General features: G+C 38.8%; 1 protein-coding gene across 2 annotated transcripts in view; it reads right to left on the bottom strand.

Annotated features, from left to right (window-relative positions):
• Positions 1–20,891: 20,891 nt before the first annotated feature.
• Positions 20,892–23,518, bottom strand: part of TMEM242 (transmembrane protein 242) — a 40,495-nt gene continuing 37,868 nt past the window's right edge. For both annotated transcript variants that reach the window (XM_058020607.1, XM_058020606.1), the window contains exon 4: positions 20,892–22,074. In XM_058020607.1, coding sequence (XP_057876590.1) covers positions 21,976–22,074 — 99 coding nt within the window. In that variant the 3' untranslated portion in view covers positions 20,892–21,975. The remainder of the gene's footprint in view (positions 22,075–23,518) is intronic.

The raw sequence follows: 23,518 nt of genomic DNA, 5'->3' as shown, positions 1-23,518 counted from the left end.
AATAAACTGAAGGTTGCTCTCTTCCCTGGGACAGAGCTAAAGGTTTGATCAGATAACTGGGGTTTTAAGTTAAATATTTCACAGGAAAAGCTTTTCTTCTTTTGGCTTTGTTGTGGCTGATAATGTACAGAGATAATGCATATTGGGAGCACTGATAACAGAAGGAATAAGCAGATCTACAGCAAGAAAAATGGCAGAGAGGCTCCCATCACAAGCAGAGCTCTGGAAAGCCTGGGAGAGGAGAGATACAATCGATAAGGTTATGTGTGGATCAGCTGTAACTGCTTGTCTTTCTGCCAAAGCAACCTTCAGTGTTTGAGCCCTGCTTACCATTGCAGGGCAAAATTAGGGTACAGTCCTTGTGCAGGATACTTTATTTCCACTGTCATGTAATAGTCTCTGAATAAAGAGCAGTGAGGGTTCAGGTGATGTCTTCATTCTGAAGCCCAGTGAAAGCACCGAAGAGTTCCCAGAATTGCAGCTCTGGTAGAGGCAGTAGGACAGAGCAAACTCTCCTGCTGCTTTCTGTAGTCTGGACCACATAAATTAATTCCCAAAATTAGGCAATATTTAAAGCCTTAAAACTGAGAGGATCTTTGCATGCAACGGAGAAGAATTTAGAGAGTGTAACAGCTCAATCTGCTGATGCCATCTTTATAGCAATTTATTTAAGTCTCTTTTATATAGCTCCCCTGCCTTCCCAGCCTTCTTTCAAATTTAGATCCTTTTCTTCTTTCCCAGTTGGCATCATTATCTGAAATAATTCAGATTTCATTGTAGGGAACAAAGTATAGATATTTCTTTAAGGTAGCGACTACACTGGAAGATTATTGGAGATCCTGGCAAATAGTCCCAGATCACTAGATAAGGTGATCTCTGTCATAATTCATTTGAGAGTAAAAGGAGGAAAAGTCTGTCCCTCTTGAATAAGAAATGTCCTGTTAAAGTAATCAAAGAAAATAAATTGATTCATGTGAGTCAAGAAGAAATATCTGAAACTATATCATTTTCTTACAGAGCCTACCTCTGTAATGTGTGCATTGCCTTCTGCCAGGGCTAGTTATCCTTAATGTGTATTGACAGGAAGTTCAAGATACCTACCATTTGTCTGAATTGTACAACACGTGTGTTATTCATTCCCTCATCTTGGTTAATCAACCTCATTTTGAATAACCCAGGTGCAGCAATATTTTAGAAGAATGTAAGATCATATTAAGAGCCATTACTAGAAAGGCCAAAGGCTCATCACCTATTTCTGCATAATACTTGCCCTTGCTGCTTTCCAGACTTCAGATATGTTCATCCTGAATAGATGTAGTCACTGCATTTTCATAACTCTCAGTGCCTGACCAATCTACTTGCACAGTCTCCCCTTTTAGTCTATGCATCCCCAGTATCAGGAAATTATTTTTACACACCTACCTCTGTGTGTGTTTTAAATATGGTTCTTAAAATCTTCATTTGATGTTCCCTAGTTTTCATGCAAGAAGGATCAAGATCCATCCTTCTCTTTGTGTTCATGATTTCTGTCATATTCTTACAGGTCATCCTTTTCCCAGGATAACGTGTGCCAGCAGCTCCTGTTGTAGCTGCTGAGTGGCTTTCCTTAATATGATGGCTGCTTTACCGCTTTGATCATTTTTGTTGCTTTTCTCTGAAATTTTCTGTTTTACCTGCATCATTTTTGAAAAAAGGGGACCTGACAGTATTCAGCACACACTATTCAGTGTGGGGTTGAGTGATGGTTTTCTGTAGCAGCACAGTGATGTTCTCTGTTTTGTTCTTCATTTATTTCCTAATGTTTTCTAACATTTGACTTGCCTTTGTGACTGCTATTAAGCATCAGGTTGACATTTTCATAGGACTATCTGTCATAACCCCAGATCTATCTCCTAAGTAGTAATGATCAACTCCATCATATTAATATGTGGAGTTAGAATTGGTTTTCCCATGTGCATTGCTTTCCATTTATCTACAGTGAATTTCATTTGTCACTTAATTGCCCAGTCACTCAGACTCAAAAGGCATAAGGTTCCTCTGGTTTATTGGTCCCTGTTTGCCCTTGCTACCTTGAATACTCTGTATGCTCATCAAACTTCCTGAATTCCCTATTCACCCACTTTCCCAAATCACTTATGAATACAGTGACTATCCCAGTTGCCAGCTCAGATCCCACTGGAACTGCAAGGGTGAAACACACTCTATTGCAAAAATTATTCATTCACTTTTCCTCTGTTTCCTCTCCATTAAACAGTTTCTTATATATGTGGGGGCCTTTCCCTTTATCCCATCACTGCTCAGCTTTCTTATAAAATTTTTATGAAGGATTTTTAGAAGACCTTTGGAAATCCACGTAAGTTATGCCAACTGAATTAACACCATTAACACATGGATGTCTTCAGAGAATTCTAGTAAATTTTGGAAGACAAGACTGTCCGTTATACAAGCCACGTTGGCTTTCCTGAGTTTGTCAAAGTTATTACCTGCCCTTTCTTAGGCTATTAATAATTTTATCAGCTGAAAAATATGAGATCTTCAGAATTATTCCAACAAGTATTTATGGGAACACTATCTGGGAAGTGGTTTTCTTGATGGCTAGACAGGAAGGTTAGTAATACTTTCCCTGGTATATGTGCTTTTTCCATATTGAACCCAGGCTCTACTATCTGATGGACACCACAAAGATGGATATTCTACTCAGTGTGAAGGAACCACAAGTGTCTGCTACAGCACTCACTGCTTGGAGGTGTCTGCATTGGTGCTCCTGTGTCAGACCTGCATGCATCTCGACACAGCAAGAAGATCCAGTTATCTCAAAGCCTTTAGTGACTTCTGTCACTCACACTGGCAACAGGACAGGGGTGAGAAAGGTGATGTAAAAATCTCCCCCAAAAAGTCGCTTGTAATCCACACACCTAAAGTGTTATGCTAAATATTTATGGGTGTTAAGCACTGTCACTTTATCTATTTACTTTTTCTACTCTGCATAATGCAGCAATAACCTATTGATTTGTCATGATATAAATATAGCACTAGGAATAAGTCCTCTCTGTTAAATCTACCATCATTTTATTCATCCTGGTGGAAAAGACATAGGAAACAGTGATGAAAAGTACCAAGGGAAAAAATACATTTTTAAGGCTTTCTTGTGTGCATGTGTCTGTACTCTATTAATGTGCCATCTGCTGCTAGGATGTAGACTCATTTACCATTACAGTGTTCTAACATGATTACCTTTTTTCCCCCCTCAAAAGCCACAAAGGGGCTAAATATAGATAATATAGATAATATAGATTTACTTAAAATTCTGGGGAAAGAGACAGTCCTTGCCCTAGACACAATGGTTCTCTTGATTTTGAGAGCATTACCACTGGCATTAAATGTAATTTACTTTATCTGATGACAGTTTGCTGAACACGATCTTAAGTTTTAATAGGATCAGGACATAGATGGTAAGTGGAGAGAAGCATTGTGGGTGGAATTCATCCCACCCCATTACCCCTTCTTCAAGTAAGAACAAATTGAGCACAGAGAAGATATCGTGCTGTATCCAGGAGGTGGGTGGAGTTAGAGGGCATCAGCAGCACATCCAGTCTCCAGGCTGGAGCAGAGTCTGAGGCCCTCCTGCCTTTCCCCTGGTGGGTTGTTGCCCTGCTGCAGTACAGTTGTGAGCTCATTACTCAGATATATGCTCCTCTCCTCTCTATTCACCACTGCACTTCTAATTACCCTCTAGTTTATGATAGCTACTACAGGCTCATGCAGCAGCTCAGGGTACCTGTTCTGTCAGCCATCCACCATTTACACAGCAGAACCTTTTTTTTTATGTCTCATACTATCACGGGTAAATTTCATAGAATGATAAAGCCCTTCACCAATCAAAGCACCAAGTGTTAGAGGAGAAATTGGTTTCTCATTCAGAGTTATGGGACTATTATGACCTCCTACATTACTGCTGGTTCATTTGCAATCAGCTTTTTCATTATCTTTCAGCTACACCGGACCAGAATTATGTTAATTGCCCATTAACTACAGTTGGGTGATTCATTTATTCTTTTAATTTAGAGTATCGAAAATGGATCTAACCTCTATTTTGCTTTAAAAACTTTCTGATACAATCTCTGCCATTACTGAGGTGAAAGTGAAAGCAAGATATCAATAAGACCATGTCCTTCACAGGGTATGGAGGCTCTGTGGGCAGCACAACATCCGGTATTTCTTGCAAAGTGTTTTGCTAAGAATGACAAGTAGGTTTATCAGAAGAGTTCCTTTCTTTTTCTCTCCTTTTCTGCTGGTGTAGATTTTTCTGCATGTATACTGAAGTGTCTCAATTTTGTTTTTCACTATGTCATTTCTGCCCCTTTTAAAGAAATTGGCCTTTCAAAATTATCCCCTACCTAGCAAAAATTTGGATACACCTTCCACATGGCAAGCTTATCAAACATCTGTGGAGTTTTCTGCAGCTGGGATGTGCAGCCAGTCTTGTCCATGTTGAGAGGAGATGAGAGGGAAGTCAAGTGTCAGCAAGGAATGGAGTCACTGGGGCAGCTGGAAGGTCTGGGGAAAGTATAAGAGACTTTGAAATGCACAAGGAGGAAAAAGGAAGGTCGTGTTGGATCACACAGGTATTTTGGTGTAGCCAATTTCAATTATAGTTTTTAATGGACCAAGTCATGAGCAGTTGGGGGTGTGCTTTTCTGTGACATTCAAAGCAGGAGCAGCTTTGAAAAATCTGACATTTGACATGATAGTTTTTCTGGTTTTTTAACTGGAGCTTTTGCACAAGGAAAAGTAAGGTACAGGGAGGGAGCACCGAAGTGTGAAAAAAGCAAATAGGCAGTGTTTTACTTTTATCCTTCCTGGGGGATTTAAAATTACTTTGAATAGATTGCAAATACTACACACTTAAACCATAATCATTTTCAACTGGAAAATGCAATGAAATGGATGTAGTTTTTTCACTTACATAAATAGATATAAGTATTTATGACAAATGTCTACATTTCACAACGTATGAAGTCAAAATTTGTCTCTTTTTTTAATCCATCCTTTTTTTCTGTCCACTTTTTGGTACTTTGCTTTATTCTTTCATTTTCTTTCTGCAGGTTTTTTTGCCCATCTTTCTATAACATCTGTTTTCTTTTCAATAAACTTCTAATTTTCCCTTTTCTATGCATCCTTGGACCTGACTTTTTAAGGCTTATACAAAATTGTTCACATTAAAATAAAATGTATTTTTATCACATGAACTCAGTGTTGAAGGACTATGTATAAAGTATCACTGGTTTACTATTAAACCCTTGTTTTTCAACAGAATTAATTGGATGGATATTACTGTTGTTTTGTTTTGATTTGTGAGGAGTTTAATTTTTTTGTGGGAGGTTGAGGGGTTTTGTTTGTTTGTTTTTATGGGGTTGTGGGTTTGGGTTTTTATGTTTGTTTGTTTGCTTGTGTTTGGTTGGTTTGGGTTTTTTTCTCTCATCTCAAAGAAAGACTTGTAAATAAACGAGAAGTGCGTAGATCTTTATTTTTCTGAGTGCTAAAGGGTTGCCTGCACAGGTAGTTTATTTTTTGATGGTTTTTCACATCAATATCTTTTTTGTCAAAAGAATACAGAGCAGAAATATGTCTTAAGCCATATTCTCATTTCCATGTTACATGGTTTATAATTTTTCAGCATGGCAAAACCCCCAAGATCAGTCTGATATTCAGTGTCATACAAACCATGCACAAAATTCACAAATTTGTTTTCTGCTCAGCCATTTTCAACTCATTACCATGAATTACATCTACAAAGTGCAGGTGTGTCTCCCACGGTTGCTGGTGCTCTCTAGAAGTTCAGAGGTTAATTCAGCATCTTCAAACATGGTTGTTACTTCCAACAGTCTCTTGAACTTCTGCTTATATAGCATAATTTCCCAAGCACACTCTTATTCTCCTGATCCCAGTTGTCATATTTTTGGAAAGGTTTAGAAAGGCCTTGTAAATTAATTACCTCTGAATTATGACTGGAACATCCAAACTACGTGTTGGTCTTTCAGCATCTTTATAGTGAACTACACCTCCCTGCTCATGAAGCTAAGCAGTACCATGCTGTGAAGACCTAAGTTCAGACAAAGGGACAGCCAGAAGGAAGGAACAGCAGAGATCAGCAGAGCAGCCCCAGTGTGGCTCAGCCTCTCAACATGGGCAGATTTCCTCCAGTTGCTTACAATAATGCAACAAAATTACTGAGACAATGAAACTGCAATGATAAAAAATAATGTGAAATATTAGGCCCTAAGAACCGCTAATTTAGCTGCTTTTTCACAGGCAGACTGTTTTTTCACCCCATGTTTTAAAACCCAAGATCCTAGAAGTGCTTAACAAAGCTGCTGAGGTGAGTGTCTGCTGGAACTTGTTGAATTCATTTGCACACAGGCACACACACACAGACACACACACACAGACACACACAGACACACACACACAGATTTGGTCAGAGCATGGTGCCCATAGTACCAACGTTTTGGGTTTGGTCCTTGTATGGGCAATTCACTTTAGAGTTGATTCACCTCAATGATCCTTGGAGGTCCCTTCCAAATCAGAATATTTTGTGATTCTGCATTAAACACCTTCTGAACTGAGGTTCTACTCCCTGATTGGGATTGCATGATTTCTCTATTCCTAAACTATCTATATTTAATCATCACAGTAATCAATGATATAACACTGTGTGTGTCATAAAACACGCAGAATGTAAGACATGCAGAGAGTTCAATTTTGCTTCAGGAGTCTGAATTGTTTCATTGCTGATAATTTTGATTTTTAAAATTAAGTTTAATCTTGACTTAACGTTTTTGAATATCATAGCGTTCCATGTTTTATTGAGTGTTCAGGTTCGGATGATAAGTTCATTTACCTATGCACCACGGAGGAGGGGACAGGGTGACATTCCCGGGCTCGGTAAGAGAGGGAGCAGGACGTGCTGGCTGGAGAGAGCAGCATTTTCCACATGCGGATGCTGCTCTCTGCTGGACCTGCAGCGCTACAGCTTCGTTTTCTCCAGCCTTACTCCTCCCGTGGCTCGTCCCGGGCTCGCTGGAGGTGACACAGGCAGAATCAGGTTGCTGTCCTGATCCATAGGCTTGCTTGCTCTAAATGGCAGCCACAGTGTTTTCCTGGCTACCCTCCCCCCGGAAAAGATGGCATGTGAGAGTGTCCCTGACTTCGCTGCAAGGCTCTAAGAACAAAGCAAGGCACGACAGCCTCTCATAATGTGCAGCAGTGATGCTGCAGAGCCCTCCTGACCTTCATCTCTGCCCCAAAGCCACGTAAGGAGCTGGTCCAAACCCCAGCTTCCCTGCATCTCTTTACTTGCATGGATACGATCTGCTTGGGTCTCATTTCACTGCCAGCTTTCATTTTTTTTCTCTGAAATCGATCCCCTGTCTTCTGTCTGTCTTCTTGGCAACCTATCCTTTTCAGGGTGACTGTCTAGTTCAGGAGGAAAAGGAGCTGACTGGACTTTCCTGTAAGATTAGTGCCAGCCATTGGGGTTTGTAGCTCTGGCATCCATACATTTTGCTCTTCCTGAATTTAGTTTATACAAGATGACTTTTTAGTCATAGTTTAGAGGGTAAGTACAGAGCTGTGAAAGAACGTCATGCAATGCAATCAACATGCCAAAAAGCCAAAAGAAAATGTAATTTATGCCAATTTGTACTACCTTGATGGCTAAGCCCAGCAGAATATATTAACAAATGATACTTCTACATGATGCCATCTGCTATAATTTAATGTATAATCATGCTTTTAGTACAGAATACTAAAGGATGGTTTAAAAACTTGCAGAATATATCTCAGAATTACAGTAATTTCTATTGATCCCAATTATGCCTCATAAAGCTTTGTTGATTTGTTTTTTCTTTCCTAAAGTGCAGGCTGTTTTCATAAAGGAACGTTTGATTCTGGTTTGCAGACTGCATAAGCAGAAGGTCTCATAGAATAATCAGCCACATTTATCCTGGTGCTGCAATACATAGTCCTCCTATCGGGCAGAAATAAAGCAGGATATTTACTGTATGAAGAGTTATTACATGTAAAAGTACAAAATTCAGTTTCACATTTTGTCATAAGCACAGAACAGCTTTATCACGGAACTCAGATCTGATTTTGAACCAGCCTGAGCTATTTTAGAGCTTGCCTCAGAGCCCATATGAAGCCTGTCATTTTAAACCAGCATAAAATATGGAGCTTTTTTATTATTTGAGTTCTAAATACAGCTTGATGGGGTTTAAATCACAGGAAAAATGTGTTCTTTCCTCATTAGAAACAGAATTGTTGCTACTTTCCTGTACAGTCTCATGATATTGGTTTTAAGGGTTCTTGTTATCATTATCAAAATTTTTGTTCACTGTCAATTTAGAAAACTATTGAAAAACAAGTTCCTGAACCTTTCCAAAATAATCATCTCATGCAAAGGATCAGTACATTCAAAAGCTCTAAGTGATTGTTTCTAAGATATAAAACAAGTTTATACCTTTCGGCTGTAACTGAAACAAATTATTGTGAACATTTTATTGTATTTCGAGCTGTGGTAAATTTTGATCTTTATTGTTTATCTCCAAAACAAGGAAATAAAGCAATGTATTATAATGTTTTGCTGCCATCTGCATAAAGACATTCTGGAACCTCAAGTATGTGTTGGGCAAACAAATACATTTGACAATTTCTTCCAAATCAAGAAGTTGATTGATGCAAAAATAAACAGAAATACACATGCTACATTAAGATATGGGGATATTATATGGCCAAGGAATCACAATAAGAAAACATTTTGCTTGTTTGTTTCTTTCAGTGTTCTGTATTTCTTTTAAAAGAATTCTTAGGGAAAAAAAAATTACAGATATATTAACCAAAAGTGTGGTTGCTAGGGAGGTATTCATAGCATTTTAGCACGGATATTTTTTATCTTGTGTAACCTGAACAAAAAAAACCCTACAAATTTCTTTTAAAAAAAGTTTCTTTTTAATTCCTAGGCCATACACATTAGCATGAAAGTTAAACCAGTTTATACCAGTTAATACCAGTAGAGTATCTTAATACCAGTAGAGTATCCCCATTTCATTATTTCATTATTAAAATTGTTTTTCAAGTACTATTTCAAGAACAATAAAATAAAGATATTGATACACAGGCCTTAGGAAGTAATTAAACAAAGTCAGTTTTGTGAAAAAATGAGTGAAAAGTAGCTACGAATACATTTAGCCTGAAAAACCATAAGGAAGTTCTCAGTTATAAGGGAAGCTCATTCTGGAACAGATTTTCAGTGGGTTGAGTGAATTGCAGCAACTAAATCTCATCAGTTTATGAAGGATATGACATGGTCCTTGCAATCAGAGTCTTGAGAACCCAAGAGGTCTCTTCCATGCTGTGTCCCTAGAAATAAGGTGTGCATTTGTAGAGAGAGCAGTTCTCTGTATTTCTTTCCAGTGGTTTTCTCTCAGAAGTACGAGCTTAGAACATCTGAGGATCTTTATAGTCAATCTTAAAACCACAGCCCAGGTTGTGGTTTTGAGCTGTGCTGTGTGCAGCAGGTTTTGCTCCTAATTTTCACCTTCTAATCACCAACTGGTGGAAGCAGCAGATTCCTGAATGTTGACCCTCCTGTTACCTTGAGATATGTCTCTTACTTGCCCTGGATTTCCTGTTCCTCTCTGAATTTTTACAGCACTGTTGGGGCACAGATTTGGTTCCTTATTTACCACTTTTCCTCTCTTTTTAAATTACTAAACCTGCAGGATTATGATCAAACCAACTGTTGAGCTGACTTTGGTTTTGGAAGGCGCTGGAAGAAATATCCCCAAGTATGATGCAGAGTAATCTCTTGCCCCATAACCAGACCAGCTGTAAAACTTTGATCTGGATATTATTTTCCTCCTGTGGCACATTTCATGGTGACTGCAAGTCCTACTGTATTTATAATGTCTTTCTTTTTCCTCATCTGCATTCCAGCAGATCTGAGCAGGCCTAAAGGTCACTCTGCATGTAGCCACAGTAGCTTTTTAAAAAGCTTTGAATGCTAATCCAGTTCTGAACTGCTTTGCATTTGCATATTTGCTTAATCAGAAGTGTGTAAGGTCAGCACAGGAGCTTCATTAGGATATTCATGGCTAAAACTGCTCTCCTCATCACTTCTCTTAGGGTGTTCAGCCCAGCTCTGCACAGGTTGCACACCTCCCTCATGCCCCTGCTGGAAGTGACAGCAGAGATAAAAACAGACCCAGAAACAAGTGGGAAGGTTGAAATCCTCCAGCAAGTAAGGGGGCAGAGAGAGCTTGTATATGCCAACTGTGTTTTAGGCTGTGCTATTTTAGCTACTGAGACAATCAAAACCAAGTCTGTTTGGGAAAGCAGAAGCACAAAGCAAAGATAAGGAAGCTAAGAGCTCCAGATGGCTGGAAGCAAGCTGTTTTAAAGGCAACTTAATTGTTAGTCAGCAATGATGGAAGAGTGCAATGCTTCTGGGGCTGGGTTCAAATTTACCCTGTGGAATATTCCTCCCAAGGAGGCAGTATTCTGCAGAAATCTGCAGCACCCCCTGATAATTGACTCCCACTCGTGCAGCTGTTCTATGGAACATATCAGTTTCAGGCAGCTTGGTATGAAATAGCAACCTTTGCACACCTTTCCTTTAAGCATGCCAGTGAGTTTTCAGTGTCCCTGGTCTCATCATCTTTCACATTCACCTGCTGCCCTGCTAAGAATTTTCATCTTACCGAGATCATCATTTAATCCACATTCCTCAGCCACTGCAAACATCCCTTTCTTACTTCCTCAGCTGCTTCTACCCTGATTTCTTCTACCAGTCACAGGTACAAAGCCTAACTGTACAACTATTTCATAAAATAAGAGAGAATTCAGAAATGGGGAAGAGAAAATGCTAACAGATATATTAAAGGAGACAGGTACGTGACTCTTTTAGAACATGAAAAACTTATAAATGTCAGGAAGTTGCACTGCAATGTATGCCATACAAATGTTTGACCTTCTGTATCTCTGCCTACCAAACAAGAGGCAGACATCCCTCATGTTCATTTGGCTGGAAGGACACAAAATGGCCCTGTGGGATATTTCCTTTGCCTGTTTTACTATTAACCACACACATTGACTTCTATATGGGATGCAAAACAGTGGGAAAACTCTGTTTCAGTCCAAGTAGTATCAGACAGATATTCTGTTCTGAAATATTCACAGCCTTTTGAACAGACAACCATTTCTTTTTGTGACAACTTAGAGCTATAGAAGAGATAGTCAAGGCTTTCAATTTTATATTTCAGAATGAATAGGAACTTCAGCATTTGCAGCTACTGCCCATTAGGGATAACTGCAAAGGCTATTTTGGGAAGATGCTTGAATACTATTTTCTCAAAGATGGGCGATGTTAATAGAAGCTTTCTATTCAAATTTTAAGAGGATGTTACAGTGACTATAGAGGCAATATAAGAAAACTTGTAGTTCTGAGAGTACAAAGACCATTAGTAGAGTTGAGAGGAATTAGAAAACATACATGTAGAAACTGAACATCTGCTAAAGACGAGATGGCTCTTTAAAGGGAAAGTGGCATAATGCTAACAGATGGCCAGTAGGACAATAAAAAAAAGTAGGAGTTGATTCCAAACATTGTCTTACAATACTAGATTCTGGTGTTCATTACATAATATTTTGGACAGATTTATTTTTCAACATTTTCTAAAAACTAGTTATCATATCTCTGCTATTCTCATACCTTTCCCCCTTTCTTGCTATTTACCCTTCCTCTAAAGTTTCATATTTCACTGGTTCAAGCTTTGCCTGTGTTTTGGTGAGATTCCACTGACTGCAGAAGTTTTGGTAAAAAGTGATTAAAGCCTGAAGAATGTAGCTTGATATGAAAGTAACTGTAACGAGTTTTCCTGTTTGTTAAGGTCGTGATTTTTACAATAAAAGGTCACAGACCTATCTTCAGCAAGATCATGGCTTCCTTGTCCCAAACTGGTCCCCATCCTCTACCTTGTACTCTGTGTCAGCCCAAGCTGAGGAATTGTGATGCACTAGGTCAGGGAACCAGAGAGCTGGGAAATAATCCTTTTGGGAGAAATTATCTTTCAGCTTGAACTGTCACTCAGCTGCACTACTGATTTAGCTAGCTGAGCTGAGGGGATGGCAAAGGACACGGCTGCCGGAAAAAGGGACTTACAGGCTGCTTTTTCATGCAACAGCATCCTCTTAAATAAATGTCCCATTAAAGCCTCAAGTGAAGCTAGAAGCAGCTGTAATAGGAATAAGCAAATGTTCAAGGTTGGCACATCACTAGAGACAGGTCATAAGTAGAACAAATACATCTCCACTCTAGCCCAAACTGTCTCTTTTGTCAGAGCCTAACCTAGAAACAATCTATTTTCTTAACAACATTTGAAATGACACATAGTAGGAAAAAGCCCATCATTCTTGAGAGATTTTTGCCCTTGAAAATATTTGGGCAGAAGCTTTTGCAGTTTGTGTGATTTTTACCATTATTGTACTCAGAATGCTTTTGTCATTTAGCCTTGAATTTGAAGAGCCAAATACAAGCAGCGCACACTCCCTCCTCACTTCTGCCTCCCCCACCTGTAGGTAGGGGCATCTTGTCAATGGAACAGGCTGGATGAGTTGTTTTTCATACAATAGAGTCTAGATTTATGAACCTTTAGCTTGTGATAGAAGGTTATATGTTAGTTTATGATGATGAATAAGCAAAGAACAGCTTCAGAAAACCTTCAGTATCATTTTTCCCTCTGTTTCCCTGAACTATAGAGACATATTCTTGCCATGTATCTCAGGGATCTCTGGTGACCAAGAGGACATGATAAAATATTGCAAAAAAACTGCACACATCCATGATTAAGTAAGCAAACAGAAAAAAACCCCCATGAATTTCTACTGTTAGTTCAAATGTTTTAATAGTTTTCTTTAGATAAAAACCACTCTGGTTCCACTTACACAAGATAGTCCCTAGATTATTTCAAAGGGATGTGGGCTTCTCCATTAAAGAAGCGTGGGCAGTACTGCAATAAGCTGCTCGTGTAATAAAGGATTTTTCAGGAACATTTCTTTAGTTTAATGGCAATAGAGCTTACAAGAGCTAAAGATCTGGCAACTCACGAACTAGTCTGTCTGTCTAGAGCTCAGCAAGGAGAAGAGTTCTGAAATAGAAATCTTTTGATCTTAAAATGACAAGATCTGAATAGTAAAACCCCCTCTCATAAGAAACACAGGCTGTAATTATGGCACATCTATTATTTAAAATGTTCTTGAAAATTCACATAAAAGCTGTTCAAAACAAAGTAAAGCATTAGGTCAGGGAGTGGTCTGTAATACTGGGGAAAAAGATTAAATATATTTCTGCCTTCTTTATTCAAGCACTTGCTTTAGATAATTGCCATGCAATATTTAAAATGTTTAGTCCAAATTAGTTGATTCTTTCTCTGTAAAAATTTATTTTAATTTATTCCGTTTTGTTTCAAAGAAGACCCTGTGCATGCACCTGCAAAATCTTTGCTGAGGTTTGGGTCTTTCCCTTCCTATACAGCTCCACCCTGGACAGCTGAGCTGTGTCTGTGCCTGATGGTTGGCAAATCTGGCAGCCACTGTTAACATGTTAGCCACAGCTATTATAAACAAAATTCTGCAGTGTAATTGTCTCACAGCAGACATCAATTAACCTAGGAAAATGAGTGAGCTGGAGCTTAGTCATATTTGATAATTAATGTGTGATGGTTTCCAACCAAAATTAATATAGTGATGGAGTAAAACATATGGAATAATGCTTAAGCTTACATCAAAGGCAAATATTGAATACATTAGGATACATTATCTCTACTCTTTCTGGAGTATACATTATGTTCTGTTAAGATGTGATGTTCTGAGTTTCTGCCTGGGCTTCTTAGAGAATTTGTGTGATGGCTCACAAATATGTTCCCCAGTGCCCTCCTCTCCAGCACTCTTCCAATTCAGCTATCATTTTTTTTTTGTTTCAGATGAAGCATTAACACTCATTATCTGTCAGTGGAATAAAAAAAGAAAACAAAACAAAACCTTTAAGATCCAACAACCTTTTTTTTTTTTCAGATGAAATTTGATTTGATCTTTCCTGGGAGACATTTCTGATGTTATCAGTAGGAAAAAACCTTCAAAGAAAATGGGTATCAAGCCTGAGACATTACATAATGCTGAGTTGAAAGACAAAGTGTTTTCTGGAATTTTAATTTTTTTTAAGCAGCTGGCTTTAAGTGAACACAGCCATCACTGTTATAAAATATTCAGAACCTCATACATATCAAACAGAGACAGAGTTACTAGGGCAAACAAGCTCACATATCCGTTAAACAAACTCAGATTTTTTTCCTGAGCCCACTCTAGCTCCTTACAATACCAGTAGTTTTAATTGATTTTTACCCGCTCCCTATTTGTTCTCTTTTTTATGGTAATTTCAACTTTGCAGGACCCTGCTGGCTTTGTGAGGGAGCAGGTTGGCATGCAGTCATGGGACCCAGAGATTAAAAGGCTTCTCCATGCTAGGTCATTAGCCATTCCACTTGCTGTAGCTCATTTTCCCATTCCTAATTGATCACTCCATTGATCAGACATTACGGAGAGGGCTCAGTAACCCAAGCCTCAGCTTTGAAAGGCACTAGACACTGCAATTACCTGAAAGTCTTCAAGGGTGCCTGCAATTTTCAGACAGTCAGAGGCTCAGTTAATCAAAGATTCTGGCTAATGGAAAGGAGGGAGAAGAGCTGCTTCAGCTGGGTTCCCTCAGGCCAGGACTTTCATGAGAGACGTGGAGAGAGAGGAGAAATGTGCTTGTAAAACTTTCTGTGCAAAAGTCTTGTGGGGTACCAGTGCATGCCTGGAGGAGATACAGAAGCCCCCATGCTGAAGATGGGTTGGCATAACTCACATTGCTGACAGGTGCAACAAAAACCCTTCCTGAGCCATCCCCAGCAGCAGGGGTTGTTGCACCCAGGAGTTTGAAATGCTTCACGATGTCTGTTCCATTAAGATAAATACAACATTAAAATGTGAGGTCTCTGCTATTTTCTCTGGCATTGCGGATCCTGCCAAATAATGTTTATCCTCTGTATTTGCTAATTTTTGCCCTACTGCCAGTTAATGTGCATCGTGCTCCAGGTGAGCACGTTGTGGTGTAGGTCATCTGCTCTGAAGACTGGTTTTCAGTGGTGTGCATTGTGGTACAGAGGATAAGATATTTCCCTTTGAAGGCAGTTTATAAATCTTACTGGGCTTCTTCATGATGAAAGGCACTATAGATACAGAAGAGATCAAAGCTGTGTAAAGATCAGTGGTATTTGTTTGCATGAGGTTTCTCTTTCTGTTCCTTCTGAGGATTTTGAGCTTCAAAGTTTCAGCTTTAAAGAAACTCAAAACCCAAAAGAAAACCCCTAGCAAAACCCACCATGTTACAGCTGGTTTGAGGTCAGGCCAGCCAAGAGCCACAGGATTCCAACATGGACTCAAAAAGCTCTTCTCCAACATTCTCTATCAGGTAGCAAAAGCTGACAACCAGAAAATTGTTGGTCTTTCTTAATGACAGTAGAGTCCAGAGCAGTAAGTTTTGAAGGGAAAGAATGCTGCTTAACAACAAAGAGGGAAAAACCATCTTAACTCAAACCAAGTGTTTCAATTTTGACTTGTCAGCTTGCTAGCAAAGTTACTATCATTTGTGACTATACAGTAGAAATTGGCCTAAAAATTCAGATGAATTTATTATACAATTTGTGATATAGTTTTTAAGGTGCACTTTATTTTTCACTTAAATGTTTTAACATGGAAAATTTTGAAATATGCTTCTGCAGACATCTACAGGAATTGGGAATAGAAATCCAGTACATTAATTGAAAAGAAGTGGATGCAAAGCATTGTTTTTTATTGACTGCTGTGTACTTTGATATCAGATTAGTGTTTGGCATGAAGTAAGTCATCCCTGGTATGTGAGCTTCTGTTTTTCAACAGGATCACTGCAGTAAATTTTCTTTAACTCATAGTGTGTTCTAATAGATGACATAAAAATAAACTTGTGACCCATAAGAACAGATTTCCAAAACAGAGCCACACTGTGGTCCCACAGGACATACCAAGACATTACAAATACAAATATCTAACGTAGTAAGGCAATTTTTTTAAAGGCAGATGACCCTGTGTGCCCAATCTGAAAATCCTCCTCCTCTAAAGGGCTGCAAAAAAGGACTTGTCAGTATTGTCTGTTCTTCTATTATCAATAAAGCTCTTACTGTGACTATCTAAAATCCCCACATCTAAAACCATTTCTCTTTTTTCTTCATTCCTAAAAAAAAAAAAAAAAAAAAAAAAAAAAAAAAAAAAAAGGAAAAAAGGAAGACCTAAATGAAAGAAGAAGGAAAAGCAATAAAGAACTGGTATGGATCTACATATGTCTCTGTAGAACAACAGAGTATGAAAGCAATGAACCAGACCCAGATATATGAGTGAATCCCAGACTTTCTGCAAATCATCTCCACAGTACTCTTGAGATAAGTCGTACCAAATAATAAATAAGCTGCGTAGCCAAGCAGAGTAGAGAACAATAACCTGTCCAGTACATTTTATCAATTTTAAGTCATAGTCCAACAGCCAAGGGGAAGGATAGGAATCAGGGATAGAGTTTAATCAGCTGCTATTGCTTGCAAGAGCTCCAGAGGCCTTACAGAAAAGACAAATGCAAATCAAGTCCAGTGGTGCACGATAAAAGTAAGTTCAGTCTTGTGGTGAAAATGTTTCTTCTAGGGAAGAATACAGAAAATGTTTTTCTACTGGAAAAATCCAACCAACCATGAAAGTAAATGTTCCCATTCTGAGTTGTTGTTGTTTGTTTTTTTTTTTTTTTTTTTTTTTTAAGGAAGAGCAAAGCAGAAAGCATTGAATTTGAAATAGGTCTTCACGTCCCAAGAGGCTATCCTGGGGCATATCTGACACAGGAGGCGTTCCTCTCCACCATCAGAACTGCTCCCCCTTTATGTTAGATATTCTTGAACTTTACCCCTTTCCTATCCCAAGTGAATAGCTTGACCACAAAATTGTCAGTCAGTTCCTCTGGTTTTTTCCTCTTTCTCTCCAATGTAACAAGCCTTGTGTTATTTACATTCCATGAAACAGCTTCAGCAGGAGCTAATGAGGCAGATTCTGTCCCTGCACCTTCCTAAACCATACGTGTGGCAACAGAGTTTTGGTCTGGGAAGCTTTCCTGGGACTGAGTGGGCTGTGCTGCAGAGCAATTGGCAACTGCTCAAACTCTTTGTAGGGAGGGAGGGAGTGAGTGAGTGAGTGAGTGAGTGAGTGAGTGAGTGAGTGAGTGAGTGAGTGAGTGAGTGAGGGAGTGAGTGAGGAGTGAGTGAGGGAGTGAGTGAGGGAGTGAGTGAGTGAGTGAGGAGTGAGTGAGTGAGTGAGGAGTGAGTGAGTGAGGAGTGAGTGAGTGAGTGAGTGAGTGAGGAGTGAGTGAGGGAGTGAGTGAGGGAGTGAGTGAGTGAGGAGTGAGTGAGTGAGTAGTGAGTGAGTGAGTGAGTGAGGAGTGAGGAGTGAGTGAGGAGTGAGTGAGTGAGGAGTGAGTGAGTGAGTGAGTGAGTGAGTGAGTGAGTGAGGAGTGAGTGAGGAGTGAGTGAGGAGTGAGTGAGGAGTGAGTGAGGAGTGAGTGCACCACTCACACCTCGGGAGAGGAAAGCCTTGCACCCGCAGGTGAGTGCAGGTGAGCCAGAGCGAGAGCCTGAGGTCACAGGGCAGGAACTGCACCCATGCCCAACCTGCTCATTGCCAGCTGCCTCCTCCCTGCTCTGCTGACATCAGATTAACACCTCAGAAGGGAAGGAGAGCAGGATCCACAGTTGTCAGGCTGATGAATAACTGAACAGATTCTCTTGAAGCTCCAGTTAATAGCAAAAAGTCTTTCACAGAAGCATGTATCCAAATAAATAAAACTGATGATTTTGGGACATGGAGAATTAAAAATTTCTTAAACTATCTACGTAACAGACTACAGAATCTGATTTTTTCCCTTCCAGAACCTCAGGATTAGCCCCAAATATGCCTGAATAAAGTCTCTGCAAATAGCTTTATTTAAATGTGAAAGGAAAAATAACTTGTCTTGTTCACTCCATTCGAAGTTTCTAGTGCTCAGTACCCATGAAATGGATTGCTTATGGTGAGATGATGTCTTTTTTGTGCCTTCCAAAGTCTGTGAAGAATGCCTTCCTGGTTAATAGGTTGGTTTAAATTGTATATGCTCCAGAACATAAATATGATTATTTATTATGCTTGCCCAAGATAATGACAGTAAAGAAGACAAGGCTGAAATTCTTTGATTTCCTCTCTCTCAGAGCCAGTGACATTCAGCACACAATACACAGATGGCATGCCACATAAAGGATCACATTAGCTGTTAAACATTTTTTCTTCCCATTAACTAATTTAACAATATGTCCACGCTATGAAAGAAGGAGACAAATTACAGAAAACTTCTGTCAGCTTAATCCCAATTGCTAAAACAGGCCATTTGCCCAGATGGGATTGTTTTCTGGCCTATCAGGTTTGAAACATCTAGAAATTCTTCAACCACCAGCCCAGATTCTCGCAATGTTGATTCAGCTCTTCATCCTTAATTGCATTTCAGGCACGAAACTCTCTGGAGAGTTTTGACTGACAGCCTAAATATTGAAGGCTACTCAGTTCTGCGTGCATCTTAGGTGACCTGAATTCTCTGAAAAAGTGAGCTCTTAGCAGCCTGCTTTAAGTCAGCAGATGCCACAGGTGACAAAAATCACAGCAGAAGCCCCTGAGATGTTTTTGCCAGAGGGGGCAGTGGACAAATTTAAACAAACATTCCCAGTTTGTTTTAATTTGCTGCCTTCTAGAGCAAATACACTGTTGGTGACTTTGGGGCTGATGGTACTGTGGGAGCTCCCTCTGTAATCACGAGCACGGCAGAGATGGGCAGGCTCCTGATCTTTTCTCATCACCATTTGTTTTCCTATTTTTCTTTTTGCTTCTAAGCAACACAGGAGTATGGATGGAGCTCATGGATTATTAAGCATTAGCCTACAGGCTAATTTTAAGAACATACATGCCCTAAATTATTTCTATAACTAAATGCAACCAGAAAGTTGAGAAAAAGCAGTGGAAATGAAACAGAGACCAGCTGAAGAGTAACTTGAAACAATTTGAACTCACTGTGGCTATTCTACATTATCCACTCTGAGTATGAGTGTTGCAAACATCAGCTTACTTCAGTGTAACTTTTTGCACAGGAAAAACTGATGATGAAAATAAACTTCTGTTTATTTATAGTCCTTACACTTCCTCAAAAGAGAAGGAGAGTAACCCATTTTTACATAAAAGAAAGCAACTAGGGGTCACTGACCCAGTAACTTTTTTTGCACCAGTATCTACTTCTAGTATTTAACTTCTGAAAATTGTTAGGTTTTTAAAAAATGTCTATTTTCTGTCTGTTGGTTTGGTTTTTTTGCCTACTTTTATTTGCTCAGTTTCAATAACTACATACACTATGGTATCTTGCAGCTATTGGTATACTAAGTACTTTTCCCTCTATTTGCTCAACCTGTTGTGGTTTCCAGTAACTCTTTGACAATTAGTTTCATAGAAAGAAAAAATGAGCCATCACAAAAGCAGCAGAATGTTCACTGAGTGAGGAGAGCTGCACAGTGCACTAACAAATATCCAAGATCTCCCATGTTTTTCATATCAACTGAGACTTGATTTATGCTTGTACTCTTCTACACAAACCCTTATCTAGAGAAAATCCATTTCCAGCCAAAAGCACAGAATGAAGTTTGGAATACAATGAGCTAAGAATTCCTCTCTCTTTGAAACGTGTTTAATGTTCAGCCTTATACTTCAACATGGATTTATGTCATCACTCTGTACTTGCCCTCTAAGTGTGATTCTGTATTAAAGATTTGTCTGTGTATTTCACTGTTAGCATTTTTTGGAGAGCATCATCTGGTATGTCCTTGTTACTGGTGTTACTGGGTGGCCCCAGATTTAATTCATCTGATCTGTCATACGGATTTATTTTTTTAATAATACATTTATACTAATCCAATGGCTAACCATTTCCAGAAGGAACAGCTCTCTTGTGCCAAGACTCACACCTGCCTAACCCTCAGAGCTCTACAGTCTAGAAGACCACTCATTTTCCTTCTGAGTTTCTCCTGAACTGTGTCCACGTGCGGTCACTGTGCTGATGGGGGCAGGCAAGGGTAGGACAGCCCTCTCCAGAGGCAGCCAGCACAGATCCCACACTTTGCACAATTCCAGGGACAGCCATTCACTTCAGGACAGAGCAAGCCATTTCTCCACTGAACACGCAAGGCACTTTGAATGACTGATTTAGGTGAGCTATTTAACCCAGATAAAGATGACTCAAATCCCACCTTAGAAACCAAAAGTAATCCTAAGGACATCATGTGATTTGCATTTATTTAGTCCACTTCAGTACCTGACCAGCTATAATGAGACAGCTGCTTGTTAAACTTGGTAAAGTCAGCACTAATATGCTTAAATGTAGGCAAAACAGGGCTCACCACTCACATGAAACTAACAAAAATACAAAAATAGTACCATTTTTCACGTGTGTATGATGGCAATATTCACCACAATATATTTAATATTGAATTACAAGCATCAAGCTCTGGAAAAGACATCAACTATTACACTTTAATTGGTTAAAGGTATTATTTTAGTGTCATGTTTCATAGGAAAGCCATACTTCTCTATTATTCATCTGACATTTAAAGCTTTTTTACATTCTTTCTCAGGAATATAAAGACTTAAATCACAAAAGACAAGTTTCAAAAAGACTTTATTAAATCTGACAACTGACTAACTGGACTTCGTGCAATTAATAAGAAAATCTGGTAACTGAGCAACAAAGGACAGTTCACTGATAGCACTTTTTTTTTTTTATTTCTGCAGTTTTACATATCTTCAGTTCTGCAAGTACAACATTTGAGTAAGACATTACTCATTCTAGTTTACACCCACGCTTCATGAGGTTGCTGCAGTGTGGAAAATGTCACATTGCTTCTCCTGGTAGAAGAGCCACAGAAATGACTGGGACACACAGAATTATTCCTGCCCATATACTTGGCTGAAAACATTTGTGTAGGACTGACTGGGTGCCTCACTGTTTTATACCTTTTTCACTTACTACTTCAATTGATATACAAATATAGTTGAGACTTTTATACACACGATCAGATTCATTATTGTGGGATCTAATTTTAAAAAGTTAACATGAGAAAACCATGAACTTTGTAGAGATTCTCCTGCAGAGGAACTCAGAGGTCATGACTTGCATATTGGGTTTTAAGCTTACTCTTCAGACATATAAAAATGATTTAGATACTTTCTCTGTTGAAAATTCAAATATGTCCTTTATTTTTGAAGAGTGTACTATATGCTTTACCCTCAGGCTCAGCAAGAGATCTGTTATGATTGACTTGATGGTTATATTCCTAATAGGACAAGTCACTGAAAGTAGTGTTCATGTTTCCTAGGGAAATTTCATAAAATTCTTCTTGAAATGCAGGATGGGACAGGAGTTTACTGGGATTATATTCATATATTTACTAATCAAGATTAGTTTATTCTCTAAGTCTTTGAAAAAGTCTTTTTTTCCAGATGAATCCAACTTATCTTGGAGGGTTCATTTTCTCATGAATCAACTATACCAAACATGCTGAAAAGTACAGTATAAACTGGTTTGGTTTGAAATCTCTTCCTCCTGGATGTCAACTGGCATTCCCAGGTTCCGTGCACTCAGTCAGTAACTTGCTCAGTCTGAGTCTGTTTTTCCAGAGGGGACGCTTCTGCTACTTCCACTCCTGTTCTTGCTGGAAGAGCCATCTCCAAATGGCTCTGAGTCTTTCACTTGGATTTAAGTAAGTCTTCCCATTCAACACTGGACTCACTATTTTTAGGAATTGCTGGAAAGATTGACTGCATCTTACTTTGGAATTCTTTCATCTGTAGAAGAGATTTAAAAATAAAATCAGTTAACTGCTACTAAGGAACAAATAAAGTAGCCCCATGAACCTCACAAAGCAATGTGTGTGAGGTAAAGAATAAGTAAAAAGCTTTTAAAATAATAGAAAACTAGGACTTTTCCCCTGATTATGTTAGTTCAATTAACAAAGTGAAAAAAAGCATTAAAGGACCCACAGCAATCACCCCTTCTAATGCACCACACAGGGGTGCCTCATTTGGAGTGCTTGCCTGAATGATCCACTGCTGTTACATGAATTAATACACACACACACACACACACACACACACACTTAAAATATTTTTGTTTGGAGGAAAATTACCTCCATGGAATGTGCTCCTATTTTGACTGCAGTTCCTTTTTCTACACTTGTAATGGATAAAAGGTCCAGTAGTCTGTTCAGGGATTTTAAAACAAGGGCTAAAGAAAAATGCTGTTCAGCTCTGACAGCTTAGGTTTATCCCACCATAAAGGTGACAAAACAGTGGATAAAGGTGACAAAATAGTCTCATCCACGTGTATAGAACAGCAGGAAAGAAAACAAGATTCATAACAATATATGGGACAAAGCTTTTCTTTCACTGCTATTAAAATGCTGGGGAAGAGGAAGCATTTCCATATTATACAGATATAGATAAAAATAGATATATGATATTTATAATTAATATTTATGCTAAGAACTTTATCACCAATATGTGGTTCAATAGTCCTGGAATGCCAGAACCAAACATTCATTTAAATAAAAATCACTTCTATTTAGACTTAGTGAGCTTCTTTCTTCCAGGACTTTTACAAGTATTTTTATATACAATATATCTTTAAAGGATAGACATGGAAAACCAGAACAGTGAAAATCCTGTTACACAAACAGCAGGATGTACAAGGGGAAGTTTTGGACTGCTATTTTTAGGAAGCTCTATGACAGAATGTATGACATTCACACAGAGAAGACAGGATGTGGTATTCAAGCACTGGATGCAATGACCTCTTGAAGAGCAAATGCAGTCTCAGGCAGTATGTCCCACAGAGAGGTTCCAGGAAATCTAGATATTCCAAACAGCCACACAGGCATCTGCTCTCATATGCCCATGTTTTGTGTGTTATAGGTCATCAGTATTTATACAAATACCTCTGGGTTGTTTTCTCTGCAAGTCCTTCTGTGTATGAATAATTCTGACAAAGAATTGGTACTTCTTTGCAGACATGCTACTGGAATACAATTATTTAAATTACAGCTGATACAAAGAATGAAACCATTCACAAATAAATTACCAGTCCTTTAGTAAGACAGTAGCTAACGATGATGGATGAAAGCATTTCAGAACCCTAGTTTTTGTGTAATAATGCCTGGGTACTGCTAATCAAATAAAAATATATGTTATATAAAGTAGGAGGAAAATTCAGAGCCAAATTATCCTTTTTGCT

Source organism: Melospiza georgiana, chromosome 3 (assembly GCF_028018845.1).
Source record: "Melospiza georgiana isolate bMelGeo1 chromosome 3, bMelGeo1.pri, whole genome shotgun sequence".
NCBI lineage: Eukaryota > Metazoa > Chordata > Aves > Passeriformes > Passerellidae > Melospiza > Melospiza georgiana.
Note: the sequence above shows the minus strand (reverse complement) of the source record. Positions and strands in the feature narration are given on the sequence as shown.